Raw genomic sequence first — 22846 nt, forward strand, 5'->3', positions numbered from 1 at the left:
CGAAGTAAAAATATATATCACAATATAACATATATATGATACCTCAAAAAGGGAGCTAATTACACTCACGAATCCTGTAACAGTATGTTTATTAAAAGCGACATAATAGACTTTCGGGCACTATCATATTCATATAGGAATGTTAATAATTTAGGATCATACTTAGACTTATCTAACAGGCTGAATGGAAATTCTGGATGAACGCCAGATAAAACGGCTATGCCTTTCCCGACATTACATTTTATAATAGCTGCTCCATCCCATGGATTGTGGCCATCAGATACTTAACAAAATTAATTAAAGAATTGAAAGATGATTAAAGAGGGCTGGGAGCTATGCATTCAATAGCAATGCATCGATTTTTACAGATAATAATAAAATAGAATATTGCACAAATTGTAGGGTGAATTTGATTAAATATCTATATACGTGAGCTTATTAGTAACTACTGTATACACGTAAATCGTGCCGCTACAAGTAATCATGGATTCCTAATTATTAACTGTTACAGATTATGCTACATTGTGCAATCTTAAAGGATGCAATGGTTACCTTTCTCCCTGTACTTTGCTAACACTTCTATTTGGGGCAGGTCAGAATCAGAAAGGGATTTGGGTACAAATTCACAACCACCATTATAATATAGCCTACAAAATGTTGACGACAATTGATTAGCAAGTAGGTCGCCTAGGACAAGATTTGCAGCAGTACTTCCACGATTGTTATTATACTGAAAGCCAGGGTAAACTGTCCCCCTAGCTATTCCAGGAAAGAACTCTAGCTCGTTATTTCGACAGATCTCTAATGTTGTCCCTTTTTCAAATTCGACAGCACTACTTGCAAAATAAGCACCAGCACCAAGACCTAAATAACTGCCACCCTTCTGAACATAACTGTTAATGTAATGGCAACCTTTACCAGCTAGCTTCTTGGCATACGGCGATGCTCTACCTCCTGGAATAATTAAAACCTTGACAGGTGATTCATTTAATTTTAAAATATCGTCAGCCATAATCAACTCAACATGATACTCATTTTGTAATGAACAATTTCGCAAGGTCTCCATTACACCACTATAAACTAGATCAATATTAGCCACGCCATCATCAGAATAAATCCAAATCTTCATTTTCGTCCTTACCAATTGACAAAGAAAGAAATTGCCTATTAAAAGTCGTCTAAAGCTTCGATAGCTTGCAAAACTTTGCAGCATAGGTAGCAATTTTGCAGGTCTTCTTGCTGTACTAGTGTAGAGTATACAGTACAGTAAGCATACGATTAATATCGATAGTATATGTGTCACGGTATGCACTGCAGGAGGTAGTGATAGTAGTGGTGTGCGCTGTACACTACAATGTGATACACTATACAGTATACAATAACGCATGAAAGATTGGTATTACTCTCATCAGCTTAGGAGGCAGGAAAATGGAGATTTAATCGAAGTTCGAGTAAAACTAACCACTAGCTCCTCATCTTTTATTGATTGAAATATGATGGTTTATGTAAGTATACTGTTCATGATTACAATCTATAATTATAGTAAGATTATAAAATTGTGGATTAATGAGTATACGACTGGTATGGAGTACCATCCACAATTAATACATGGAATTGAGAAGAGTAATATCGAATAGGTGTGATCAGTATACTTTTACACTATCATGATAGTACTAGCACAATTGTAGAGTCCATCTTTATAATATACCATAAGTAATTAATCACAATTATTATGTAACCTTTACAATGGTAAATTGGAGCTTGAATAGGTAAATAGCAAACTGTAACAATCGCAAATTTGTAGCATACTAAATTCAGATAATATCGAAATTGAACTAAGGCAAGCACGCGGCAGTAATATCTAATATAATGTAGATATACGCTATACTGACTAGTAATAATAATATATATAGTATACACCTGTATATATACATAGATCATCAAGCACAATCTAACAAATATGATGAAGTATATAATAAAAATTGTCGTATAGTTCACCCCTGCGTGCTCTTTGAACTTAAAAATTAGAGAAAGCTACATTCTTCTAGATCATATCGTCTGTTAATAATTGAGTACAGTATACTGTTATAATAATAATCCTTCTTTTTATTAATTTTGCCTATTAATAATAATGCATTATTAATTTGTAAATAATTGACTGTAATAAAAAGTGATATTTCTTGTAACTATAGCACTCGTACATGGTTGAACACTGGTATACGTAATAAATGGGGCAGATAGAATGAAACCCTTCTGCAATTTACGGAATTAAAATGGAGAAAGGGCCCTTTTCTTCTAGTCGTTTATTCAATAAGATAAATAATGCTAGAAGTGATTAAACATAAGTGTATACCAGCATATATTGACACAATTAAACATATAAGTAAAATAATAATAACAACCGTATACGATATGTTACTGGTGATAAAGAACTGCTGTCATTAAAATTGTATAAAAATGATGGTGATGTTTTCTTGGATTAGGATAACATGAATGCAGCTACTGCATCTTCTTCAAAGTCTGAATTCGAAAGACACTCATAAAAAAAACATGTTAGTAACCAATAAATGAATACTGTATAGATAGCGTTAAAAATAACAGCTACTTTTCTGTTATTACTTATATTGACGTGCAAATTTATGTCATTACCGTAATGTTAAATGTAGTAAGATTAAATTTGTAATAAAATCAGTGAAGGAAGCTTTATTTGCTAGTATAGCTATTTATTTCTCAAATATTGTCTTTGTTAATTGGTCACGAACTTACTGGAAAAGTAATAGAATCTGATATCCATTGTAATAACTTACAAAAGTTATTAAGCTGTTGAATATTTTCTTTTCTTAATTGCTATACCTATTAACATAAAACAAAATCCCGGTCTGACATCAGTAATAATTAATGGAGAAACAGTCGTTTATCAGCATGTAGATTTCACTGTCACTTAGTGACTTTCTTAATTACCTTGCATACTGGCATTGAAAAGTAATAAGGTCAGACAAGCTATATTAAATACCGAAGGAACCGTTGCTTTGTAGAGATATAGATTTACTTCTTAAATGGTTCCTCTTCCCAGCCGCTTTTCGTGCCTATCATGACGATAGCGGTATTTGAAATAACATTATGCCATAAATAGCTTTATACGAGAGTTACACTTCATCGCGTCTTTACCAAAATCACAGCAACATTTACAATTCTATTGCTAGTGATTGACATTACCATATGGCAACCGCTATAATAACGGACTAATATATACATTACTTCCTAAATGAACAATTCATATCAGAGATTGAGTATCTACCGTCTATCAATAGACTATTGACAATATTTATAACACGGGACTAAACACTGAGCGTCGTTTATTCAAAATTACATAAAATATCAAGTAATATCATTAACTTCCTGTTGAAATTCATTCCTAGAACAAATACCGTCTAAATACCAATGACAATAGAGGCATCATATGTTTTCTCAATTCAAGAATCCTCTATTATTACGTAAAAGCCTGAAATTAAAGACGTCATTACGTCTTCTAGAACAATTTTCAAGATCCACAAGTAGTAGTGTAAAATTTCAGGCAGAGATAATATTAAATTATGAACGCTGTTGTGAATACGAATACGTCTACGACCGAATTTTAAGCTGTGACATTGCAAGAAAATCTTTCATTACTGGGAAAATAGCCACAACATCAGATTCTACATTCCATTCATTAAACGTTAAGTCCAAAAATCAAACTGAAGAACGACCATTACAAATAATTTTGTGTCCAGTATTCATCATAAGATCAAATATGTCGACAACATATAGCGAAACAGATGATGATAATCCAAAATACCAGCGTGAAAGTTACGTATACCCAACATTTTCTCTACCGATAGTCAACCAGTTTAATGCCATGATGCGAAGAGTGGTAATCCTTTGCAGTTTCAGTATATTCTTGGGAGTTATTCTCATTGCTATTGGTATTACTTCCATTTTTGTTCCATCCATGGGATCGATGCGTATATATCATCCATTATGGATTGGAGGAATGGTAAGTCGCTAATCATTTTATACCCTCTCAGCATCGATTGTTTACTTCAATAATAGTGAAAATGAAACATCCCAACTTTGTATCTACGATAAATCTTACCGGAAGCAATATTTGCTGTATAATATTTTACAATGATAAATTATAATTAAAATGAAAATAGATTGAAATAGTCGATAATCAAATGTTAAAGAAACTTAATATTCAAATCAACCGTAGTTCCTATAAGTAAAAGGAAAATGACAGCATTATACGTGATTCTGTTGGTATTAATCTTTAACATCCCTTTTAAGAGAAAGTTTAAAGGACCTTTATGACTTTACTAGAGCAAATTTGAGTCACAATAAATTATGGGGATAACTGAAGCAGTTAAGTCTCTCCACATATCATAGTACACTAACAACGGTAGTAAACTCGCTCTACAAGGCTTCTTTTAGTTTCTTTATAAGTCTTGCTTCTAAAATTTTGTTAAATAGGGTAGAAAGTCATAGCATTTATCGTTTAATCATGTTCTAGTGTTAATTCACCACTCAGGCAACTTTGTAGTCATAGTTAATATGGCAAAGTCCATAATCGTAATGCTAGATAAGATAGTTAATACTTTATTATTATATTTACTATTGGACCAGAGAGAGGTTGTTTAGGTGGGGAAATGTGACAGCCTGGCTGCATCGCATTTCCCTGATTGGTCAAAAATACTAGAAAAGTTATTTTCTGATTGGAGTAGTTGATCGGCCAGTCCTCTGGTCGATTATATGACTACCAGTTAAAGTTATTTAAATTTGGCTGACATACGAGCATATTGATATAGATAGTTATTATGTGTAGAAAGCAATGAGATGATTAAATCTTATTTCAGGATAGTTCACTTAGACAATGCTGTCACATAGGTTAAGATTATACATGAGTAGCAGGTTAAAAATGTGTGCTAATTGAAAATAATCATGTTAGAAATACTATAGAAGAGAAGCGTGCCCTTGTAAAGGATATTAAACAGATTATGATTGTTTACAAGTAAGATGATTCCTATAAAAATTGGAGCAATTCGAACACCAGAGTATGAGCTAATCCAAGTTCTGCCTCTACTGCTCTTAATTGTGTATACTCCGGGCAAATACAGTATTACATGAAGTAGAAAAAGTGAGTCAAATTCAGTAATTTATTTAAGACTTTTACATTGTGTCCCTTCATCATAGAGATTAATTTGCGATAAAAATTAAAAATTGGATTGATTTGAAGGGAAGATTTAAAAATGAAATGTCTAACAGAGAATATTAAATTATTTTCATAAACTATATACAACTCGCGCTCTTACTAGCCAATAATGCTTGCTGTCTCTATCAAAGAAATCTCGCTAGATTAGTCAATACGTAATGCGGTTAAAATTTAAATAAAAGGTAACACAGAACAGCGAATTTACTTTTACTCTGATTCATGTTTTTCATGATTTACGATAGTTATCTCATTGATCGCGTAATATTACTGGAACTAAACTTCCATTTAAGCAGAAAATTATAAATGGGAATCAACAGTGCATTCAAATACAGTATTTAATTTCCAATACTTTAACTTATATTCTTAAAAATAAAATTGATGGTCTTTCCGCAAGTGTAAAACGATATCATTAGACTGGGTAGGTACTCAAATCATTCAACATTATCATCAACTGATTACAACACTGCAGCCTCAGATAGCTGTCATCTAGAACTTCCATTTCTTTACTGATACCATTTACTGTAGACCTGACATCAACAAGAAATTTTCTATTAGGAATTACGAAATAATAGATACGTCTTCTTAAAATATCGTAAAATTGTCCGATTTTAATTGTTGTAATTGCAGCAAACGTTGCATTTCAAAGGCCTTTCTACAGAAACTAGAGCTAGTGGAAGACATCGTAGTTATAATGATATTCCTTTCTTATTAAAATCATTTTTTGACAACTCTAACAACATGGCACAGTAAGGCACAAAATTATTTCAAGAAATTGAGGCAGTACCATATCATACCATAACTTTGCTATTGAAACTCTGCTAAAACATCGATTGTGTAACATTTTATGCCTATCAATTTTGATCAATTTAATATAGCGCAATTAATGTAGTATTCGATCAGTACAAAGAAAAATAGTAAATTACAATACGGTATAACATGGATAGAGCTACGAGAAAATGATTGCAAAAAAGTTGATAATAGACTAAATAAAAGACAAACCAACAATCCATATTAATATAACTATTCATCTAACAACGTTTACCATTAGATAATAATTACTGCAATATTTGGCATCATTGGTTACCGAAAGAACGTAACAAGGCCAATTATAGTAAGTATGAGAATTCACTTCCTAAATGAAATTGAGCATGATAAATAACCATGTAAATCTAATCTTAAATTTGTATTTTATAGATGCACATCAACTTAATCTTGAATATTTTATCGATCACAGCCACAGTGGGTGGATGTATTATGTGCGTCATAGCTATTATAGAAGGAGTAGAAAATAACGCTTCTATCGGTCAAATTGCAGCTATTAACATCTGTCTTATTCTCATGTACTTAATTATCTTTTCCTCCTATGTTTACTGCATTATCGTATACTTTTTAGTTATTAAAAGCCCTGTTATCTTAATAACATCTGGTACTAGAATGAGTTAGTGTTTGATTTATACAAGATACTGTCTATGCAACATTGCGTCATTTGGATGCCGTTATAAAATTAAATCGATCAAAGCCGTCCGAAAGATTAAGATTGTTTAAATTATTGGGATTTAAATGATAACTATTCCCAGCTCAATAACGGCACCATCATAATGTAATATACAACTTATAACTATATACTCAGCCAATGATATATAACAAAATTATTATGACTCTAACACTAGTTTAGAAATGCACTTCACCGATTTAATCTCTACTTCAAAATACGTACGTAATTTTAACGTGTTATTTTCATGGCTTCAATTCCACTAATTCATTACTTTTATCTTAACTTAACTTTAAATTAACAATTTATCCCTAATGTGTGTTTAAAAATATCGTATGCTATCTAGTTTAAACTATCACCATGGAAAAATGTGTACACGTTAATAAAAAATAATACCCTCAACTGTCAAGAATCTTTGATAGTTTTAATTTTATCTTGAATTCTCTAAATTAAATTAAATTAGGTACAAAATAGATACTAGGCAGGGCAGTTCACATATACAGTTTTTAAATCAGTTGAGTAGACATGATAGTATTACGGTTAATGCCTGTTTTACTAATTTTAAAATTAGGAGCACGACTTCAGCTAAAATAAATACTAAGCTAAAGAAAATATTACAGTGAGTGATAATGTTGCATGAATGCATATCCTATGACATGATAAATTAGATCTCGATGATAGCTTTGCGCATCGCAATTAATGCTTTGTCTTTAGTTTTGGCGCAAAACATTAGTTTCTGTAACGTATCCAAGGTAATAATATCAGTCTCATTAAAATAGATACCGTTTGAATTGGATTGTAATTAACGAAGTATTGATTTTATGCGCCAGACACACCCTATCACGATGGCTATCATCTCGTTTATGACCTCGGGGTTATTATTAACGATTATGTAATGACAGTCAGACCTCGCAAGCATCTATTTATACGCATAGATTCAATCCACCCCCTAGCATCGAGCTAATAATTATAACAAATGATTAAACGTAAGGAATCATATATTACCTAAATGTTTTCACTTTGCGGAGTCATATTGTATTCTAATTAGCCATTATTAATAAGTACTTAATTAATTGGATCAATCCGTAAATTATGATCGTTCTCTCTGATAGCAATCAGGCCGTTCGGTTATTCTGCAAATAAGAGACTTTAGTGCATTAATTTAACCCTACCTTCATGAAATAGCTCTTACATGAAGTCTATTCTAGATGATACTCGCAACCATAGTTATGAGTAATAGAGTAGCAAACATCTCTATAGGCACTATCGATTAGAATGTTCTAGGCCAATTTGATAGTCTGTAAAGCTCAACTTTATTTGATATGTGAAAGACAGATTTCATCCTTTAATATAAGTTAATATAATAGCTGCGATAATTATTAATTATTAAGCCTGAGCGAGCTTTGCGACCAATTATGCCCCAATTTTTCGGTGGTGGACAACTGCAATATTCTTACATGAACAACATCCAGTTTTAATTTGGACTTAAACCCATTAAATAAATAAAATACACCACACAATACAAGCAGATAAAAATCGATCGAATACTGTCATAAAATACAAAATAAGAAGTTAGACTATGAACTCTTTGCCGATTTGATTGTCAGATGATCTTAACGGATGGTAATATTTGCTACTATCAGGTATCAACATATCTAAGTATGATAATATAATTTTAAATAATAAATTCGCTATACAAGAATGTTTGCAGGTTACCTAGCACAAATTCTAATTCACTTGTGGTAGCTAGGAAATATTTATATTGTGCGCACTGAACCGATTGGCGGATTTGATTAAAAGTAGGTCTGAGCTTCTTTATTAATCTTATTACAAGTATACAGTCGCTCCTAAATAATAGGTTAAGTTATCCATTAATCAATAAGAACTCGAGGTAAATCTATGGCCTATATCAGGCAATGTGAAATTTTTTACATTGATACGCGTATCGTAGCAGTTTAAATTTGTTATATTATTTGTAAGTGAGAAGATTTCATTCGAATTAGTTATTCCTATACAGCTATTTATAATTTATAGTTGTTTTTTGACAACATATAGTTGTAGGAAACATTTCTCCTCTGCATAGCCAGCTAATAAAAGTATATTGAACCTGACCTGTACGCCATGTTGCATAGGATGTACAATGCAGAGTTTTACGATAAATTGCTGGATATGAGTTTTATGTAAGTTTAGAATGCCAAGATTTTAGTCGTTTATTTTCAATTCTGATAACATCGCTTATGAGTTTAGATTAATGAAAGTACTACATTTGATTACTTTTATTTAAATAGAAGTGCCTTCTAATTATAATTAATATTTGCAATAATTTATTTTTATGCTATAAAATTATTTAATTCAACAGTCAAATTAACTAATTTCTCGTGCCTCATGCATACACATACCAGAAAATTTTTCAGGTCAGCTATTTCGTGTCTACCACGCCGGTTACTTCAAAACGCTATTGCTTAAAAGCGCTATTGGCATCCAAAACTTGTTATAGTATGCATAGAACTGTGATACTTTGCTTAGTTCAACCTAATAGTACATAAATGGGATCCTAACGTACTCTTATAAATTAAGGGTAATTATACATTGTATGTAATACTTAATGTTTTATTCGTTTCAATTATGAAATCTAAAATGCTGAAAGATAACTATTAAACGCCAATTTAAGATTATAATAATATTATTTTTCGTTGAGCCATAAATTTAAATTATTGCTGCCACGATGCTTTCAAAAGGACAATGCCTTACATTAATCTATTTTAATTGTCTTTTATTGATTTTTGCCAAAAAACTTATTTCATCAAAAGCATGAACTTTAAATATTGAATACACGTTGTTACCATATAACGTACTACTCAGCTTTCTAATAATATTGCAGTATGAAACCTTTAATATTACCACTAGCATATTAATATTTTTATTTTCTAGCAGAAATAAATAAACAAACTTTACTAATTAGCCCAAGCAAATAAAAATCGGGTGTATTAAGCTCCTTATTTATAGTTAAAAACAGAAATATTACGAAGAAATATGCAACATAACAAACTTTATGCTGATAATAATTTTTGTTGATAAATTAATAATTAATTGAATAAGAGGTCAGGAATAAAATGTATTTATCCATATTAAATTTCTCTGCTTCCAATCAATTTAGATGATGGATTATCCGGTATTGAGGTGTACACAAAATAAATACGATAATATTCTAATATTGCATACTATTTACAACATACATACGGTAGATCTCGATATGACAAGAAATTATTGTGAAACTTGCTGTAAACTTGTTTAGCAATTAAAAGTTCCGACGCATACTATTTTGTTGTACGTTTTAATTTAATTCCTCATATGAAATTTATCAATTCTCTGGAATATAATTTGAAAATTATAAACAAGTAAGTTGCTGTAGCAACAACAATGATTTTAGAACTATTTACAGTGTTTACTGATATTCTTCATGGGGGTCAATATTTACTTGATTTCAGCTCCATACTGATATTCTTTACATATAAAGCTGAATCAAGTGAATATTGACCCCCATCCTTTTACACAATCAATTGCAAATACTTTTATTATCTTCTCTATTTCACTTATGGGGTGTGTAAAATTACAGCCGTCGAAAACATTGTTGATACATTAAAGGTCAGAGTTTAGAAACTAATAGATAATGTTGTACAAAGAAGACTGTCCACCTATCGTGAGATAATATTACGATGATATATTACTAAATCTTATACAAACATTATAAAACTGTATTAATATAAGTTTGTATTAATAGTGTCTCTTAGGCTCAATATATAAAAATGTTTTCAAAAAGATTTAAGGACAAGGCAATCCTGAAAATTGTATAATATTAAAAACTTAGGTCTGATGATGGGCAGAGTTATGACAGGCAAGGTAGCAACGGGCGTTGCAACTTACTGTTGACAAATTCGATAAATTATTCATCTAGGTTAAACATGAGAGACTACGTTAGCTCTTTATTTTGGTAGTCTGCCAAAGAATAACTTAAACTACTATGTACGCCAATTAATATACAGTATGTAACATCTATATATCAGCTTGACCCATAACATCTACAATAGGAGATCAAAGAATGATTTACATTATCTTATAAGCTTTTATGCAATACTCCTCTAAAGATTGTTTTGAGCATGAAGAAAGTATTAAATTCTATCCTTGTCAAAATAGCCGTAGCTAAGGAATATACTATGATTCATGGGCATGATAAAGCAATAGTTTACATCCCTATTACAGAGTTCAGAGCTTAGATCGACGTAATTTTTAACCAATAATTTGTCGTCTATTAATAGAGCATTATAACATTCCACAAAAGTATATTGTGCATTTATATAAAGAGCTACAAATTATACAAATTATCATAGATTAAAACAATACAAAATTTGATACCTCTGCCCGGGAAGTAAGCAAGGAATTAAAATTGAGGGCGCCATATGATCAATTAATTAAATCCGATAGCCTGGAAATGCACCTAAGCTACATTTTAAAGCTCCTCATCTAATTTAAGATGAATTTATGGTCATACTGTCGAGCTGCTGTAGGTTATATATCCATATAATTTCTAAAATCATCATAGACAAAGCTTACTAAAGCGTTGAGCACACACATAGTATCTAATACATTAAAAAAAATTTGTGTTGCGTGCGTCACGCTTATCTCGACCTATTTAAATACCAATATATACTATACATTATGAATATTTTCGCCAGCGAAGTCGGCGGGTTCAAAGTCATTATATTTAAAGAGATATTTGTAATGCTTTTCTTTATGTAGACTATAACTTACGATTAAAATAGATAGATTATAATAATACTATGTTACTAAAGAGATGACACCATTGCTTTGCCATCTAATTTACTATTGGTTGACGAGACAAAGCAAAGTGGTTGATGTCGATATTTTAAGGCGTAGATTGGAATTTCACCGATCAAATTCAAATGAACTCTGAATGCTTGCGTCAATATTATATTAAAATCTAAGTTACCGCAGCAAATCAGTAGCGAGGATATAGTTCGTGTACCTTTTAATCCCATTCACATGCAAATTGTAGTTACTGGCCAAAAATCTATAAAAGGTAAAAGTTTTCTGGATTTTTAGTAGATATCAGATGATCCCATCATATCCACAGCTACACTAATAGCTTATTAGCCATTAGAGTTTGCAGTCTTTAATATCTTTCCAGATATTATTGGCACGTAGTGCAACTTGCTATATATCATTATCTCTTACCTGATTTACTATAATCACATTGATTAACCACTATGTCTAACCCAAACGGTGCCCAGCAAAATATCAAGGTCGTCGATGGTCTGAATTTGACCATAGCCATAGCTAGGATTTATCGTCAGTCTATTGTTTACATGTTCTTTGCAATAGTTCTATTAGCTCTGGGAATTGCAGGCCAAACAAGAGTAGCCAGCTACGTACTTGGAGCGAATTATGGAGCCAATGCAATTTGGATTTCGGTTCTTGTAAGTTTATGGTTATGATTATTTTACCTAAGTAAATGTCGATTAAAGTAATTTAGTTACTGTCTGTCGTTGATTGTTGACCAAAATAAAGATACGGCTATTCCATGCTAGTTGTAGTTGATCGCTTAAATAGCAATAATCTATATTAAAGGTGTAAAAAGAAATATATCATTTGGTCATTTCTGGGGCTAGAATTGGGTTGCGATACTTTTAGTTGGCAAATATTTTATAAATCGAAATTAATTATTACTACTTTAGTCATTGAGTAGAATAAAGATCTAACCATTCTACAGTAGATATAGTCGTTCGATTTAAATAGAAATAATTAATGTTAAAGGTATAAATAGAAATTTATCATTAGATCATTTTTGGAGGTAGAATTGAGTTTTAACCATTTCACTAGGCGAATACGCTATAAATCATAATTATTTATTGCTCCATAAAGAGTTAATATTAAATTGTTTTAATTTGACATCATCAATATAAACCAGAGTTATCGAATTGGTACGATTTATCTGTTAATCATTATACTCGTATCTTTATAACACTGCTCGATAGATACAATTCAAATAGCCAAGCCATGTAAATTTATCGTTGTAGTTAAAGCCCAATTGTATTTAGTCTTACTTTACTTTCTGGGCGTAATTAAACATAATACTCTGTCCTGCATAATTTTTTAATATGTACAATAGTTACACCTAATAAATATAAGCTAAAGTAGTCTATTATTGTAGAATATAATATTAAAATTGGTATTAGTTCAGATTCACTTGATCAATAAGCGTTCGAATCAAAATTAACTAATATAATTTATCACAACATAAAAATTTGGCTTTATGATTCAATAGACTACACAAAACTCAGGCTTTATCCAATAGATTATGATGTCAAACTATCTTCTGAGTACACCTAACGTATTAATTATACCCGTATATAATCCTATTTTTAGTGGATCATTACCAGTGCTTTGGGTTTGGTTACGTTCAAGAATAATGTTTATCGCATTGACACAGTAAGTACAACTTTTAAATATGGTTATTAGCTGGATTTTCACTAGCATAATCTTTAAGAGTTTGTGCATGCAGTAGAAGCGTAATGCTATAGTCAGTCAACTTTGAAGCTAGATTGCAAAAAATTACTTGAGAACTAGTTATTAGAAAAGGTTAAAGTTAATTATTTTATCCTATTACACACAATATCACAATTTGTATCATATTATGTTCATATCATATTTATCTCTACGGTAAATTCAGCTATCTCATACCTTTGTAAAGTCATAATGCCTATGCATCTTTATCATAAGCAATCGAGTACGGTCTGTTAGTTTGTGCTATAGGATAAGTACGATTAGTTCAAAACTTATATATTATTATCGGTAGCTGAAGTTTTCTTATTCCAGCATAAAATAAAAATTATAATATCAGCACTAATTCATCTGATTATTAACCTTTCCAGCACTTAAGCACTAACTGTCTATTTGTATAGTAAGACAAAAGCGCTTTCTTGCCAGCTTTAATAAACTTAAATCTTTCTGAATTCCCGTATACCTACAGCATTTATTCTTACTTGTAGTTACCAACAATGTCTCCAAAAAGTCAAACTGTAATGTATTAACTTTCATGTCTAAATTTTTACAGGCTATCCCTCATCTTGTTTTCATTGCTATCAGCATGGCTGGAACTATTGCAGGAATTGTTTTGGTTAGTATTGGCATGAGTTATGCAAGATTTTTTAGCTACGATAGATTTATCGCAAATATGGTAGTTGGGAGTGTCATGCTAGCTGTCTACGTGTCGTTCCTTGGCTGCAGCATCTATCAAATTATTATTTTCGCACGTTTTTCTCAGAACGGCGTGATCTCATCCGTTAGCCAGGTAGATACAGCTTCTTAATTTATAAATTACTCTTTCTTGCCATTAAAATTATATAGAAGCTAATAGAATCTCAGATTGAATGTGAGATGATATTAATATGACAATTTTTATTTTTATTAGCAACCACAAGCTATTAACCAGCAGCAAACAGTAGTATATTTAAATCAACCGCAACAGCCGCAGGTACAAGAGGAAAAGAAAGTTACCTTCTAATAGAATGGACGGCAATATTGGCTATAGGATAATATGATAGAATTAATCACAATCATTTATATCTTTAGTTACATTTAAAATGTCATCAAAAATGACAGTTAAAAGGTAGAAAATAGGAAACTTTGATATATAGGTACCTCGATGAATGATAAATACCAGCGTTTTCACCATGTAGACTAAAGATATAAGATAAATTCTTGTATAAGTAAATACTCAAGTTGTGGTAGATTTATAGACCTGCAAGATTGGTTAAAAATTTAAGATCGGACCAGATAATATGTTTCAATTCCACTTTCAAGTGTGTCAATTGGATTCATATACATAATTCGTACTCTGTTTAAGTTTATTCATCCCCTGTGATTGATATCTGTTTTATATCAATTTACGCGTACATAATTCGCTCTTGCAATTGTAAGATTAGTAAATAAAATGAAAAAACTAAATATAATTACGAATGATTTACATTAATATTTGTTTGGTATCATTCATCTGAATACCACTGAAAATTTGTAAGGATAAAATCATACATTTCAGTTTCGACTTATTATCTAGGATGATTTAATTAAAGTATCAAATTTTACTTAAGAATTAATAGTTAATGATCATTTTTGATCGGATATATCATCCATATGTTAAGTCGTCAACTCTTTAGGTCATATTGCCGTTAACAAATCATAAACCCTAATTAAGCAATGAAATTGCAATAAATTAGCAACTTCGTCTTGCGAATCTAGCCATCCATATTTGCAGTAAATAAAATGTAATAATTTTAATGAAGTAACCCATTCCAAAATCTTTACTTTCAATAAGATATTATAAGCATCTATAAGTAATATCCATTGCCATAATATTTAAAATTATAATTAAGACTACATTAACTTCTATACTTCTATAACATGAAGGATGGCAATATATAGTAATACTCTATATAATATTCTACGAAGACTCCTCTTAGATACAATACCGAAAGCGGCATCCATTTGATATCGTTATACTATATAAACATTAAAGAGAAAATTACGATAGCAACAATTCAAATTGGTAAGTTATGGATTCCCGTATATAATCATTATTAACAAAACTATAAACTGAGTAAATTGCTAACTTTTGCTCTAATTTCAATGAAGGCATCACCGGTAAGTATCTCAAAAACAATATCAACTCAAGGATAGTAAAACGTTAAAGAACGAATAAAGTTAAGCCATAACTCACTAGAACATATGATTTTATTTGATTAGCAAAATACAGCATAATATTCGTTCATAACATTCAGTCTAAGAAATTGTATGTGGTATTTTCAGTCCCTAAGTCGCTCCATATGGATTTTTATCCTTGCCAGTGATGCAATCGAGAGCATGCTCAAAATTAACGAAAATACCCAGTTATTGGCCATCGAATCTGACTCCGATCGTAAAAACCGCACCCTAGTTTTAGCAAAAGAGTAGAGGTCTACTACTAACCTTCCATAGCCATAGCGAAATTAAAATTTCTCTCATTTTGATGTTGTTAGTCAGTTGATTAAGTGATTAATTGATTACATTGTATTACTTTACATTAAGATATTAAGAGAAGCTAGAGATAATTCTTCAGATATGGCAACAGTAATCACTCAAGCTGTTCGCATTAGACCCATTAGTAGAGCTGATTTCATTCCTGCTATGGCACATATTACCAAGCAATGCATTGTCTTCCTGGTCTTTAGTATATTGATTTTGGCTGCTGGTGGTGTTGGTGTTAGCCCGTATGGTGGATATGTCTATGGAATTACACTCTATTTTCATTGCTTTTGGGCGGCGGGCTTAGTAAGTCTCATCTACTTTACAGTCTAATTAATCATTTAAAAAACTAAATTAATAGTTGATATTGAACAAAGATCAATTAAAGACAACTTGTTATTTTGTAATCTGTCGATAATGCACTAAAGTTATAACATTTTGATGATATTGTAGAAAATTTACTTTTAAAATTAAGGCTATTATCGTTACTGATAATTCAGGTATAGCTTTAAATATTAAATAACGCTGAGTCAAGAAATAGTAATTCTTCTTTCTGCTAGTTTTTCTATAGTGATTCTATATTTATGATAGCAGAAGATATAAGTATGATATATTTCATGTGATAAATTATCGCAATATAATTACAAAGGATGTTATTTTTTCAGATTAACACTTTGAGTATTTCTGAATAGTTTTGAATTTAAAATATTCTGTTAGATTCGTTATTGTATGTCGAAGTGATCAACAAATTTAGTAATCATAAGCAACCATTGGCTTAGTTTAGTATTTAATAAACATTATTATAGGGCGTAAATTTTTCAAAAGCTTTCAGCAGATTCTGCAATGTCTTCTTACCGTGTGGTATAAATGTGATAACACTCAAAAGGATCTACGTTAATTAGTATACGATCTTATTTCCTGTGAGCATTAAACAGTCAAAGTAGTACTGATGACCTTTCAATCGAATTCAAGAATTAAATGGCTTTATACCAGTAATTAATTATTTATGTCCTATGCTGCATATTAGATAGCTATTAAGATATTGGCGTCGTTTCGATATGATTCAAAAGTTAAAACTTTTTACCCTGATGGTTATTTCTGTGTTCTATACTGCATATTAGAAAAATATTGTTATATTGATGATGTTCTTAGTTAATTTAATGATTAAGAATTTGTTTGGGAGATATATTTTATACTATAGATAATAATTTCGAATTTATTAGAGATCGCTACTTTTTAGAATATTGTGTTTTCTAAGCTGTAAATTAAGTACGGTAGCTAATAGAATTCTTACGTTTTTCCAACTTGATTTAGAAATTTTATTTTCTTGGTTATAGATGATAATCTCTTGTTCGCTAGGCATCGCCACCTATAATCATGGCAGATATAAGGATAATACGGTAAGATTAGCAGTTTGAGTTTGGAATAATATATGCGTATCTTAATTAATTATTTTGATTATGACTAAATCATAACTTATCTACAATTTATCCAGTGAATATTTTATGCCATTTTGCCGTAGCTTATTGTATTCTAACATACCCAGTTGATGTTTTACTGGGTATTCAAAGTAAATTAGTTAACTATAGAACGACTTATGTCATCCATCAAATTATAACTTTTAAATTATTTTAGATATCATGTTGTCTTTCTTACTACCTTTTTTCTATGGTATTTCGATGTAGGCTATTGCTCACATAGTATTTGTCGTTTTAAGTGGGCTTGGGGCATTTGGTGGATTTGTTTTACTTTGTTTAGCAGCCAATAACGTTCGCATCCTAATTTCAACAGGCCATGAAATCTTTATAAGTGCAATGTGTGTCGATGTTGTCGTCATGATAATTTATCTATCTTATATTGGAATTGCTATTTACCAAATCGTCATTTATTCCCGTATATCCAGTGGTGGTACAATTATTGCTACTATCACACCGGTATAGCTATTGTTTCATGGATTTTAAAAATTCTTTGGAGATTATGAGCACATAAATCGTTAAATTAATAATTTATCATATAGCTTAGGATATACGAAATATTATTTTATATAGATGCAACCGGTACAACCAGTACTTTCTACTGAAACTCCACATCCTTATACTAATCATCCAAGCTATCCAAATCAGAAATTATAAGTAAATAATATAGCTGACCATCGAATGAAATTGGCACAATGTTATAGATTTTACAAGAAAAATAGTTAAGAACTGCAGGACTATTCTAACAATGAAGTAAATAAATTAATTATATATAATTTCATATCTGTATTAACTTAATTGGTTTAGTCCATTTAGCCTATCGTAAAATTACATATCAATCGAATAATATCGATATACGTTATATGGTCTTGCCACAATTAATCAAAAATAGTGATTTTTGCTTAATCACAGATATTTAGAATTAGAATTGTTGATGCAGTTTCTTAATTCAAATATGTTTTTGCTACTTTTACATATTGTCTTTCTACTATGATATTTATAGCAGTTTTTAATTCATATCGCACATCGTACCAATATAACTCAATTTATGGTCACGATTAATTGATTGATTAATTAATATTAAACTACTACTTCTATCTGCATTGAATTATCCGTTGCACTCTAGTTAAAATTATTGCGCAGGTACGAATATCGTATACTGTAAAAATTTTATTTTAAGAAACTTGATCATAAATATTTAAGCGATGGCATCTTGATAATTATAACTCATACGGTATATACTTCAAATCGTGTTTATAATTCATTATGCCAAATATTTTCTACCGATACTTATTTACTTTCGGTCATGCTGATAAATGGCTACTAAAAATTTATTTTAGACATTCGACATTGGCTAGAGCCTAGTGCTGATGATTATATCGCAATAATGGTCGCCATTGCTATTAAAATGTGCCAAATTTTAATATTTTGTGTGCCGATCTTCGAGCTAAGAATATTTCTAACTTGCCAACAAAGTTAGAAATGTGTTTTTCTTTATCCTACACTGCTGAAAATCGGAATAACAATCAATTACTATTCCAATGCTAGATTTAATTAAGATAGAGCACAATAAGCCTTCTAATCTTACTAAAAATCACGACTTGACTTTATTTGCTGTAAGGTTACAACTTATATAGTTGTAGGTGCTTAAAATCGGTTTAGCTATACGAGTCAGCTGGTATTTTAATAATTGACCAAGTAAATGTATTAAAGAAATTTCATGTTTATGTGAGGATTAAAATTTAGTTTAATCTTTTAAATGTACTGCGTTAGCATTAAACTAATCTACTTATAAGCAAAATTTAACAAAAATATATTAGGTTCTAGTACTAGAATATTTCATGTAAAATAAGGAACTGTAATTTCAATTTTTTAGTACCATATAAGGTGATTAATATACTCCGGTTAAACTAGCTCGCAATTACTACTTTTAGTCCACCTAATCCTATATTAAGGGTTACTTACGTACGTATACACTAACACCCACTAAGGAAATTGCAAGCATTGCTTACTGATACTTAACCAAGAATCAAGTATAACATAGAAACTATTTATAATGCTGTACATAGATCATGGTAATTTACTTTCGTGACGACGTACTAAATCCATTTTCATTCAATTGCAATCCAGTAAAATAGTAAACCGCAATCTTTTTCATTATTTGATTACGGATAGAGTTTAGATCGTTAGCAGTTAAAAGAACATAAAACAGAACCAACAGCATTTGGTCGTCTAATAGCGTAAATGGTATATTTATATGTCTATGTAATAGATCATAAGCTGAGCATAGCCTTTACACGATTAAGATCATAAAACAAGAAATTATATGAAATAAAAAATCAATTATCATGCTATGTAAGACATCGGATACAGTAAATATAAAGAAATGAGAGAATGTGCATTATTTTAGTATCGTTATATTGCTCTTATACAATAAAATTTCGTATGCACAAATTTGACATAGACTCAAAACCTAAAATATTAATTGAAGATCTTTCAAATAGCTACAAATATTATGAAGATGATTGCACATCTTTTAATGTTTTTGTAGTGCTTCAAGCCGAAAGTTTTATCAGCTGTTCTGAGTAAAAATAATCGTACACTATATCCCGTTGGATTGCATAAAACACTTTAGCTTCTATATATTTTAAGATCTGATTGAGTCTACCGTTTAGATCAAGGAAATGGTATGTATAACGTTCGTTACGTTCATTTTAGCTACAGACGACTCAAAAAATATTAGGCATACTAATTCAATCATTTCGAAGGAAAGATATGCTTAGCTGCCTGGAATATAAGTCCGTACACAGATTCTATTCAATATTCATTTGCTACTTAAATTGCATTATAATGTATGATAATGCCTAGTCCTAGAAGCCGTATAAATTTATTGAATTAGGCAATCCACTAAATTTATACATCGAATTTCTTTGTTCTGCCCTTAATTGATACGATCTGAGGCGGAGTATTTACATTGCAATTAAAGACTTTTATGTTCACATACGCCAATGTAGATTTAAGTGCTGACAATATGTGATATTACAGGTATGTAATTTATTCTGAATTTTAATTTTAAAGACTGTATGACTTTCCGTTAGTAAATTATTTATAAAATCTTAGCAAATGTTTTTACCTGAAATAATAAGAATGGGAAAGATGTTGTATTGATTACTTACAGTATCTTTGGAGGCTGATTGTACCATCTTTGTTATCCTTAGGCCGAGGTTATAAATACATACGTACATATAAGATCTTCTAGTTGCACGAGTAGCAGCAAGTAGATTTGATTATTATTCATTTCTGATAGAATTAGTGTCTAACTCCTGCACTATTTAATCATAAACGGTATATCCTTTCGTTTCCTACTTTGACAAGGTTATCGGGTACTTAACGCTGCTCCATACAAAAATTGCTTTAAAACCAGAACACTTTTGTTTAACCTGCTACGATACGTAGAGCTATCGCATACAATATGAAGTCAACTTATAATTCTCAAATGGATGGCAGTTATGCCATCAATGGTGAGGATTTATTACCTGCCGTGCATCATATCGTTAGACAGTATATTGCTTTTATTATTATCAGCACATTATTGCTTATTGCTGGTGGATTTGCTGTTAGTCCATGGGGAGGATACTTGGATTTGCATTATATGGTCAATGTTTCTGGGCACCATCCCTGGTAATGTTAAAATAATAATGATAGATCTTCATCAAGTACATATTACTACGTATTATTATAGTATCTAAGTATTGTTTAACTTTCGATAGCTTTACGTCTAAAAGTTGTTGGAACCATTAGCTAAATAGTTAAGACTGACGACAGTCGGAAATCTATTTATTGATCGACTTCAAATGTTATAGTGATAGAAACTCATTACAGAATTAAATGGCACACCAATCGTTTCCTTACTAAATACCTTTTTGCTACTCGATAATACAGTATTGAAGTATCTATCGGATAGCATTGTATCATTTAACTGCTAATAATATGGTTAAACATGCTGTATTTGTGGATTCATAAATTTTGTGTTATAATACTTTTTGCTGATATTTTGGAGATTCAATTTTAGGCAGATAAGTTTATTCTTAAGCGCACAGAGCTGAGAAAAAACTAAATAAAGCAAGAGAAAAGCTGTAGTATTTACTACTTTATAAGATTATTGTATCAGCTATGGTTGCTATAAAAATTATTTAATGCTTTTAAATCACTGCGAACGATGCATTGGCAGTATCGACTGCTCGTGTCGAATATAAATAGAGCGTAAATAATAGTGAACCAGGGACGAGATGTGCTTTATTAGATATTTCGTAGTATGATAGTTGCTATAAATTTTAAATTAATATAGCAGCTTTTTCCCGCTAAGTAAAAGAGTAAACTCGACATTTTGATAAAAAATTGATCCTTCCATCCAGAGTTCTGCGCAATCCACATAAAAGATGGATATTTCTACATAGAAGAAAATACGTATTGTCTTAACTATGATTATGGCAAGTATTAAAATAGTTGTTCCTTACTCATCTTGACATTGGATAGTTAATCGTGGAAATTGGTTTATACTTTTATTTAATAACTGTATTACGATATATTATATACGTAGAACCGTCTATGAAGGAAAGAATATAATTTATATTTCTCTTAATTTATTATACACCAATTGTTAAACTTATCGATTTCATTCGTAAATGATAATTTCTACGTACGGTCTAGTTCAAGTTCTCATAGCAGTTATTACAATTTTTTTCTTCCGGCGATACTTATTTCAAAAGCGTTTACCGATGAGTGACTAAATTACAGTCCTAAAATTATCTCGTTGACGTAGATTTGATTACTGATAAATGTTATCCACAGCATTACTTAGCAATACTAGTTTTAATTACCCTCATCACATGCGTGTATAGCCAAACCCATAAATGAATGGAGATAAATTTTTCTTATTTTTAGTTGATCCTTTAATATCCAATTTATTCATTATATTTGGTTGCAGAAATCAAGGGCTAATCTAGCGATGTCTAGAACCACTTCATCAAATAGGTGTAATAATAGAAAATATTTTAAATTAGGTTTTATCAACCTTTACATACGTCATAAACCGTAGGGTGCAACTAGTGGGATCATGTAATATTTTCAATGAATTGAACTTACGCAAGAATTTTGTTTCTTTAAGATGCGGATTACGCTGAGTTTTAATGTCGGAGTGATTAATAGCTACTGTTAGTAGATGGATATAAGGTGTGGCGCGTGATTTACGTGTACTGATTACCTAAAAGGGATTCTATAAATGGATTTAAAATAATGAGGTTTTTATTTAACAATCATAAAAGAATTTTTCTTTTCTTAACAGGGGTGGCCCCAGGTTGCGAAATTGAATTGTAAAGAAACTATTATTGAAAGTTTTGGACCATCGGAATGTAGACTGTATAAATTAGTTAGTAGTTGATGATTAGTAGCATTTCCTAAAATCACGGCTAAGATACACTGTTATTAAAACAGAGGTTAAGAGGACTAATCATTCGGAGAATTCTTGCTTCTTGAGACAAAACTCTTTCGTTATTT

The 22846-nt window shown here is 30.8% G+C and overlaps 3 protein-coding genes across 3 annotated transcripts; 2 read left to right on the top strand and 1 right to left on the bottom strand.

Annotated features, from left to right (window-relative positions):
* Positions 1-65: 65 nt before the first annotated feature.
* On the bottom strand, positions 66-1129 carry TRIADDRAFT_57402 (uncharacterized protein; the record flags this gene model as incomplete). Its single annotated transcript, XM_002113668.1, has 2 exons — positions 66-283; positions 553-1129. The coding sequence occupies 2 exons, from the start codon at positions 1127-1129 to the stop codon at positions 66-68; spliced, it is 795 nt and encodes a 264-aa protein (XP_002113704.1).
* A 2331-nt stretch (positions 1130-3460) lies between these two features.
* On the top strand, positions 3461-6688 carry TRIADDRAFT_57403 (uncharacterized protein; the record flags this gene model as incomplete). Its single annotated transcript, XM_002113310.1, has 3 exons — positions 3461-4033; positions 6294-6356; positions 6440-6688. The coding sequence occupies 3 exons, from the start codon at positions 3461-3463 to the stop codon at positions 6686-6688; spliced, it is 885 nt and encodes a 294-aa protein (XP_002113346.1).
* Positions 6689-12022: 5334 nt separating this feature from the next.
* TRIADDRAFT_64004 (uncharacterized protein) lies at positions 12023-17947 on the top strand (the record flags this gene model as incomplete). The annotated part of the gene is made up of 8 exons (XM_002113311.1): positions 12023-12232; positions 13182-13243; positions 13869-14106; positions 14227-14289; positions 15879-16121; positions 17153-17215; positions 17501-17749; positions 17864-17947. The coding sequence occupies 8 exons, from the start codon at positions 12023-12025 to the stop codon at positions 17945-17947; spliced, it is 1212 nt and encodes a 403-aa protein (XP_002113347.1).
* Between the last annotated feature and the right edge of the window lie 4899 nt (positions 17948-22846).

This window comes from Trichoplax adhaerens, genomic scaffold, assembly GCF_000150275.1.
Source record: "Trichoplax adhaerens TRIADscaffold_6 genomic scaffold, whole genome shotgun sequence".
Classification (NCBI taxonomy): domain Eukaryota; kingdom Metazoa; phylum Placozoa; class Uniplacotomia; order Trichoplacea; family Trichoplacidae; genus Trichoplax; species Trichoplax adhaerens.